The sequence below is a fragment of the Triticum aestivum genome, chromosome 5A (genome assembly GCF_018294505.1).
Source record: "Triticum aestivum cultivar Chinese Spring chromosome 5A, IWGSC CS RefSeq v2.1, whole genome shotgun sequence".
Taxonomy (NCBI): domain Eukaryota; kingdom Viridiplantae; phylum Streptophyta; class Magnoliopsida; order Poales; family Poaceae; genus Triticum; species Triticum aestivum.
In genome coordinates, this window is record NC_057806.1 from 453,262,530 (window position 1) to 453,270,373 (window position 7,844).

Genomic DNA, 7,844 nt, shown 5'->3' on the forward strand with positions numbered 1-7,844 from the left:
TATGTATATGTGCTATGTAATGAAAATCCGCGAACTTCGCCGAAATGTGCCGAAATTTATCGTGTTTGGCTGAAATTTATCGTGTTTGGCCGAATTTTATCGTGTTTAAGCCGAACTTCTTTTATTTTAAAACGTGCCTGGGGGCGGCCCTGGAGCCGGCGGCTGGGGACCAACTCGCCCCCAGGTCTAATTTTTGCGCCGGCTCACCCCAGAGGGCGATTTTAGGCGCCCCTGGGGGGCCAACGGCTGGAGATGCCCTTAGAACCAGTGTGTGGTGGTGCTACATTAGAAAAAGTTGCAAGAGGGGAGATGGGGACGGTGACTACCGGCAAGCTGTGGGGTAGCGTCGTTGTTTGCGAGCGCGGGCGGCAGGCTGGCGGCTATGCAGTGAGTGCCGCGGGCAAATGCGGTCGGGAAGCGAAGAGATTCGAAGGTCAATGCTTCAAAATGCATGACACGCATGATGAAGGGGATAAAGAAAGGATCTAACAACGGTGAATGTCTTCATTGTGCGGCTCGCGCGGCGGTTTGGCCGAAATTTGACCCGGCCGAAGGGCCTAGCACTGGCCTTTCCTAAAAGACCAAGCCAATTGTCTTTGTGAGGCCTGTAGACCGACATGAGTGTCATAAAATTGCTATGAATGGTTTCTCAAAAATTCCTATGAAAATGATATTCTATAAAAATGTAAAGGAAGTTTTCTGTAGGAGTTTCATCTTTCCTTTTTTGTCTCTAACAAGGGAACCAAGCACTCTAGTCTCTAGAACTATATGCTTGATTAGTAACGTGGTGATGAGTTTGATAAGCTTTAAGTAAGATCAAGCTCTCAGTTCGGAGATAGTTTGGATGATTAGTGCTGGAGTGAAGAAAAAGAATACAAGACGACACCAACATCATCTGTCAGTCCACCACGTGGAGAGGGCACGCACGACAACAAATTGGTTATGTATATGCCAAAGTGTCTTATCCAAGCAAGCAAAGGGCCCACAAGATATTGTAAATTATACGTAGCATCCAAAGTCTAAGAGTGTGGAAAAGGTGTTCGATCGTGTGCGGCGTAACCTTTCAGAATGATCCACTACGCCAACCACCTGGGTACAAAATACTAAGAAAAAGAGCAAAGTGACAATACAAAACCAGTTCGTTTTACGCGGGACGGACGCATGAAGCAACGACCCTAAAAAGGTCAGCCTGTTACAAAGTACTCCCTCCATCCTACTCCCTCTGTTTCAAATTACTCGTCGTAGAAATGGATGTATTTAGAACTAAAATACATCCATACCTGCGACAAGTAATTCAGAACGTAGGAAATAGAATATAAAACATTTTTGCAAGTTGCTGCCGAGCTCAAATGAGCTCAAAATAAACATAATCCAAATAAATTAATTAATGAAATATTCTAAAATATATATGACAAACTATGGTGCTCTTTTTGATCCATATTAATTGTCGCTGATTTTAGTAACCCTTTGAGTAAATGTGTTTGTGTGCATGACAAATTTCAGCACGGAATGTCTTGTGTGACTATCATTTTGAAGCAATGATTTTTTTACCACAACTTTCACGAATGTCATTTTATGATAATCGTTTGCAAGCACACAAATTATTTATCAAATATTACCAAGAAAAAGTTCAGAGCTTTTCTAACTTTTTTTTATTTTACTGCTTATTAGGGAGCATTTGAGCATGTTGTGGACATTTTGGCTTGCATGTTATTCTCATGGTGAAAACCTTGTAAGTTAAGAAAAATCATTCTTGAAAGAACCTCACTCGTAGTCGATTTTGTTTATTCAAAAAGCATCCAGGTTTATTTAGTTTTATGAGGGGTAAGTATCGGTTTTGTTTGGACGTGCATTATGTTGCCGTAGGGTGAGGGTGCAGGAGAGCAAGTCACTAAAGAACCTCACTCGTAGTCGTAGGACACTTTCTATCTGAACGTCGGCTTTCTATCCGAACGTTGGAAAGCTGCAAAAATGACGGAGTCCACCTTATCCAGTCCACCTTTTCCCCCTCCTGAGGAAGCACCTCCTGTCGAAGATCCCAGCGATCTCGTGACCTCTCACCCACGAGGCGCCGGCACACGAAACATTGAGCGCGAACACAACAAATGGACATGAAAAAAAATGCTTCTCCCGGCTAAAACCACATTTGAAGCAGGCAGCCAGCCTGGTATCGCAACGATTGTACTACCAAGACATGATCCCAACTGGGCTACACCTGAAGCAACCACACCAAAAGCAGAACTCGTACAAGGCCGGCCTGAAGCACAGGCACGCAGCGGCTAGCGGCCTAGCAAGGGCCGAATTGCTCCGTAGGTAGCACCTACATACACTACAGGGCCAACGATAAAGGGGGCCTTTACCATTGTGCTAGCTGCAGGCCTGCTGGGCGTGGCGTCAAGCATGAGAAGAAGCAGGCAGGCAGGCACATGCGATGACGCGGAGGCACCATCGCTCCTTTCCTCGGTGGCGCCATTTTCTCCTGTCCCCTTGGCAGATTGTGCGGAGGTCCATACGATGACGGACAGCGCACGCATGGTCCCTGCTCAAGCCGCGGCAGCAGCATATTCTTCTGAAAATGCGACGGGGTCGGTTGAGGATTGCCTGGATTCTTCACTGACAGAGTGAGTCTCTGAACTTCCCTGCTGAAGGGCCTCCAGATCCCTGAAGATAAAACAACAAGTCCTCATGTCAAGAGCTAAAGCATGCTGTTTGTGGTGCTTGATGTATTTGAACTGCCAAAACATCTTATATTTAGGAACAGAGGATGTAGTAGGGAACAGTTCATGTATCATGTATGGATGATAGTGTAGGTTCTTAGGTCTGAATTGTGATTAGATTAATCACTGCTTATTTATCGACAGTGTAAGGGATTTTGGGCAATTTACAAGTTCAGTACACGTACAGGTTACAATGCTACCTCAACTAGATGTGATTAGCCTATGGAACATGTTGCAGAAACGGGTTAAGCCTATGTAAGTATGTAACATGTTGCACGAAGTTCCAATGCTACAAATGTTGCCTCAACCTGCCTCAAATCATTTCTGAATAATTATGTTCTTAAAGGATCAACACAGTCACAAGTGACAAGCCTATGGAACATGTTACAGGAAGTTCCATAATCCTGGAGATTTGATAGATTATGTATTCATGTGTGAACATAAGAGCCATCGACACGCTAAATTGAGTGACATAATTATGAACTGCAAGCATCACTGCAGCATATAATTAAACATGACTATTTTCAAGGACAATACTGGCAATTTCACGGTTTATATTATTCTGCATGATGCGACAGAAAGAGCGTAGTATAGATGCTACTGGCTTTATTAAAAATGGGCATCTAAATCACTAGAAAATATTCATCAACAGAGATCCTGTACTGCAGGCATCAGTATGCAACTTACTCAGTAGTGGGATTGCATGATACTAGAAAGCATGGCAAGTGAAACAGCCACTCAGAGATCTGATCTGGCCATTCTTTGTAACGTGTGATGTCTTTTTGGCCTTCCTGCAAAGGTGTTCGTCTTGGCTTGCTGTTGCTGCATCACGCATCCCTTGTGCTTTTCTTTGAGCAGACCTGAGGGTGTTCAAAATTCTGTCCAGGGAAAATGATCGTTTCTTCTCGAGTTTCATCTGAGATAATGAAAGTATGGATACAATAGAAGGTCAACTAGACGGCAATAGAGAAAAACAAAACAATGAACCATCTTACAGTAAATAATGCAAGCATCACGCCCAATATGAGCACATAAAGATATAAAATATACTCTTAACCAGTGACATGAGACAACAGTTACAAGTAGACATGCTACAGTTCATACTGGTCCCAGTTTTTTTCTTCTAAAAGGAGCTAGGCCAAAAAATATACTTGGGCGGCTGGAGATGTATGTTTTGATATGGTTCCTGCAAACAAATATAGCTGGAAAAAGACTGTCTGACAAAGAATGGCTGAAAGTAAGAGCCCCCAAGAATATGACTGATGTCCTGTCTAATGGATTGGATGCTTGCACTAAGCAGTTGTTCTTTTGGAAAATGTTCTCACATGCTTATTTCGGTGGAGGAAGAGGATGCCAATCCTAAGACTAGTCAGATTTTATCTTATTCTGTAGCTAGACTTGCTTAGTTCACTATTTGGATCCTTTGGCTCGTTGCTACTATAATATTTATGGATGAGTAAAATATTTCAGTAGGGCAGTAGGGCTCTTACTGCTTACATAAAAAAACAGTTAGAAATTATGAAATAGTCTGAAGCACATACCACTAGCTTCTGAATTGCAGCCTCGGCTTTCGCTTTTTGAAGATTCTCCCAAGCAGTAAGTTTTGCTTCTTCTCTCTCAACCCTTTTAACAATGGTAGAGTGATCAGCATTTCATGATTTCATCGAATAAATTTACTTTGCAGAGTTTTAGCAACGGTAAAAAATTGGATATTTGCACAACATACCAGATAAGCAGGTCACGTTATATATTTTCACTTTTTCAGAAGTTAAGCTTCAAGTATTACTGTATGAAAGTGGTTTAAAATAGCAGAGGTATGCCTGAACAAAAAGCAGCATTTATCGTAAGCACTGGTCCCTTACTTTAATGTGCATTTTGTTTCTGTTGATTCCCAGGAAGAAGATTTAGAGTCCACCGTCTTTTTGTTCCACTCTAACATATTTGTAGAATTCTTGTTAGAGGCTTGTGTTACATGTTTCTTGGACCATCTGGTAAGACTCACGCGCTCATCCATCTGCACATCCCTGATCTCAAGATCAGAGAAACAGCTCTCCCTCTCTTTGGCTTGTTGCATTGAGAATGAACGAACAAATGAAGGCCTTGCGCTGGGCGAAGAAGACCTACTTAGATCTGGACTAGTTTGAGTTGCGGTATCCTTCCTTGAAATTATAGGGGTGGCAATGGGGGCTGAATCTTCTACGAACTCAGCCTCTTCGCCTGATATGAAACCAAACAAACAAGCGTCAGCTGAAGATTTACTTAATTCTCATTAGGTACAGTAAAAGCATAAGATCAACTTCTGGTGATATTCAGCTTGCAAGTGCTATGATAAAATCAGTTACCAAGTTACCAAGATACCAAATGCCAAAAACTAGTGTTTATAATGCAACTCATGAGGAGCTTCACAATTTAACAGTGCTTTAGCAACCAGAGAGACAACCGCAAACCCCAAACAGAGGGTTGCCCTCTACATGTTTATACTTTGTAGACCCATAATTCAATACTAAGCAATAGGCTAAAAATGATGGGTAGAAATTTCTTAATACCTTGTACAGATTCTTGGGTGCTGGGCAATGATGCAGATGACTCAATTGCAGTATCTAGTCGTCGGCGCACCATGGTAGATTGCATAGCAGGAGACCCGATATGTGCTAGAGAAGACCCGCCAACTATGCCAATACCGAACTCATCACCAGCTGTTCCACTTGTGTACCTCCCAACATTACTTTTCGCCCCACCATAGTGTTCAGGTATCAGTACTCCAGCCAAGAAAGGTGAGTTTGCTGCTAAATGCCCAACTCTCCCACTGTCAAACAAAGAGACAGATGAAGATACAGATGAATACTGTCCACCAAGTCTTCCAGGAGGCCCAAGAGGACCACTTTTAGCCTTCGGCCGTCGAGCATGGGGCAATGTGGCGGTCTTCTCACGCGCATCGCCGGCGTTTGATTTGGGACTGAAGATCCACCTCTCCGCATCCTCCCATTTTGAGGGCAGTGTCCTCCTACTGTTGAGAGGAAATGCCATGCTGCTGCCTGGGTACCTCCTAGTATTATTACCTTTGGAAGGAAGAGGCACTCTCTCCGAGCTCCACCCCTTCTGGTACCCCAAGGCCGACGGCCGGTGCCGCCGCGGATAGCTCGGCGTGCCGGGACTAGGGAACACGCCGGAGCTGATCTGCGACGACACAAGTCCCTTGCTCGCAAACCCGGCGCCTCCGACCACAAAGCCCGGAGAAAACGGAGTCCCGCTGTTGAACCCGGCGCTGCCGAAGTCGAGCGAGGCCGGCCGCTGCTTCAGCCCCTTCCTACCGTGCAGGTAAACAGCCTCTGTCCGGCACCGTCGCTGGCTCTGGCATTCTGTCGAACAGCACACAAGCATACAAGATTGGAAAACCTCACACCACCTAGTACTACGTTGCAGACCTGGAAATCTCGTACGTACCTCGGATGGCAGTGGCGCCGCCCGCCGGGCTCTTGGCCGGTTCCTGCCACTCTCCCTTCGCCCCGCACTGCGCCTCCTCGTCGTCGTGCGGCTCCGTGAACGCTGCGGAGGCTTCAGGGAGCGCAAACTCTCTTAATAGGGCTGTAAAGTGGAGCTCCAGCAAGAACGCTGGTAAGAATACAAGCCGTGAGCTGTGAGCTGGGTGCTCACCACTGGCACTGGAGGATGAAGTGGCGGCCAGCCCGTCTGTCTCCAGATCTGTGTCCATGTCGCCATCCGCGCGCACGAATCCGGCCAAAGGCTGCAGCCAACCATCAAGCACCGATTAAAAAGTTAATCTTGCAAAGCTGGAAACCGGAGAGAATCCCAGGGTGGGTGGTGCCCCCCCTCCGCTCCTTTTTCGCTTGCTAGCGAGGGCGATGCTGCAAGGATCAAGATGGCGATGATGGTGCCTATCCTCAACCCTCGGGCCCTCCGGCTTTGTCGTTAGATCGCTAGATTCACTCGCTAATCATGTCATTCCTGGGTCTTACCCTCCACTTTCCGGAAAGCCTCATGTGGTGTGTGGTCACCTGCGACAGGCCATGGTGCTCTCTGGCTAGATCTGCATGGCGCCACGCCCATGCCATTGCCACAGCTCGCAATGCTGAGAGACTCTAGGTGCGAATATTAATCGAGGCCAAGGAACGCAGCAATGGGTGGTGGAGGAGAGGGGCGAGACCAACCGAGTCGCAGCCGAAGGAGCCGCTGCCGCTGCTCCCGCCGCGGCCGCCCGTGGAGCTCGTCGAGTAGCCGTCGTCCGCCCCCGCTCTTCCCCACCGACGCCGCCCCCTCCGCCGCCGCATTGCCCTCTCCGATGCCGACGCCGAGGCAGCCTCCTCCTGCTCCCCCATTACGCCCCGGACCTCCAGCTCGCAATCACCGGCGCCCCGCATTTTGTCTCAAAAACAAGAAAGCGAGAATCCCACCTGCCGTCTGCCGCCTGCCGCCTGCCTCGTCAGTGAGTCTGCTGTGCTCTCCCCCTCAACCGGCGGTGGCCATTAAAAGTGGCGGGTATGGAGGAGTGAGAAGTCCTGGCATTTTAATAGACGTGTCAGGCGGTGAAGCCGAGCGGATTGGGACGTGGGTGTACGTCCGGCATCTCGAGGCCGCGAGGCGAGGCAACGTGAGCCGAGGCGAGCTCCAAGAACGTGCGCGGCGCTGAAATCAACGGACAGTTTACCCCGATCGGCGCCCCCGTCCATGTCGGTGTCGCACTTGTTGTTTCTTCTGCCCCGCGGCGCAGGGAACCCCCTCACCAACTCCACCCACCGCACCTCCCGTGCCGTCGCCACCCGTCTCCGTACTCGGTTCACGTCGGTTTATTACTGCAGCATAGTTGTCTCGTGACGACGGTCGGTTGCCGTGAAACAATGGCAATGGCATGCAACGGACGGCGTCCTGGTCGAGGAGTGAAAGCCCAGGCGTGAAACAATGCAGGAGCGGGGTCCCGGCTGGCCCCGCGCCGCGGTGGCCGCAGCTGGAGCGACGGCGACCTCTCTGCTTGCAAGCGCGCAGTTTCAGCGCATCCGGCTAACCATGGAGCATGTGGATCTACTGCGGTGGAACGACGGTGGTTCAGGTTCAGGTTGCATGGGGCCGCCGGATGGGAGCGCCGGCAGGTGGAGCACGGTAGCAGTGTGC

General features: G+C 48.2%; 1 protein-coding gene across 2 annotated transcripts; it reads right to left on the reverse strand.

Moving 5' to 3' along the window:
• Window positions 1-2,125: 2,125 nt before the first annotated feature.
• Window positions 2,126-7,348, reverse strand: LOC123103959 (uncharacterized). 2 transcript variants are annotated; one of them, XM_044525663.1, is made up of 8 exons: window positions 6,887-7,348; window positions 6,372-6,462; window positions 6,162-6,272; window positions 5,264-6,076; window positions 4,580-4,934; window positions 4,259-4,340; window positions 3,405-3,633; window positions 2,126-2,661 (listed from the first exon to the last, which is right to left on the reverse strand). In XM_044525663.1, the coding sequence occupies exons 1-7, from the start codon at window positions 7,094-7,096 to the stop codon at window positions 3,427-3,429; spliced, it is 1,869 nt and encodes a 622-aa protein (XP_044381598.1). In that variant the 5' UTR covers window positions 7,097-7,348; the 3' UTR covers window positions 2,126-2,661; window positions 3,405-3,426. The 2 variants fall into 2 exon arrangements, with proteins under 2 accessions (XP_044381598.1, XP_044381599.1); XM_044525664.1 differs by lacking the exon at window positions 6,887-7,348 and adding an exon at window positions 6,695-6,838.
• Between the last annotated feature and the right edge of the window lie 496 nt (window positions 7,349-7,844).

Coding starts and splice junctions, on each gene's coding strand:
- LOC123103959 (XM_044525663.1), bottom strand. CDS start 7,096: ATGCGGGGCGCCGGTGATTGCGAGCTGGAGGTCCGGGGCGTAATGGGG. Junction 6,273..6,371: donor TTCATCCTCCAGTGCCAGTG/GTGAGCACCCAG, acceptor CGCTCCCTGAAG/CCTCCGCAGCGTTCACGGAG. Junction 3,634..4,258: donor CTGCAATTCAGAAGCTAGTG/GTATGTGCTTCA, acceptor TCATTATCTCAG/ATGAAACTCGAGAAGAAACG.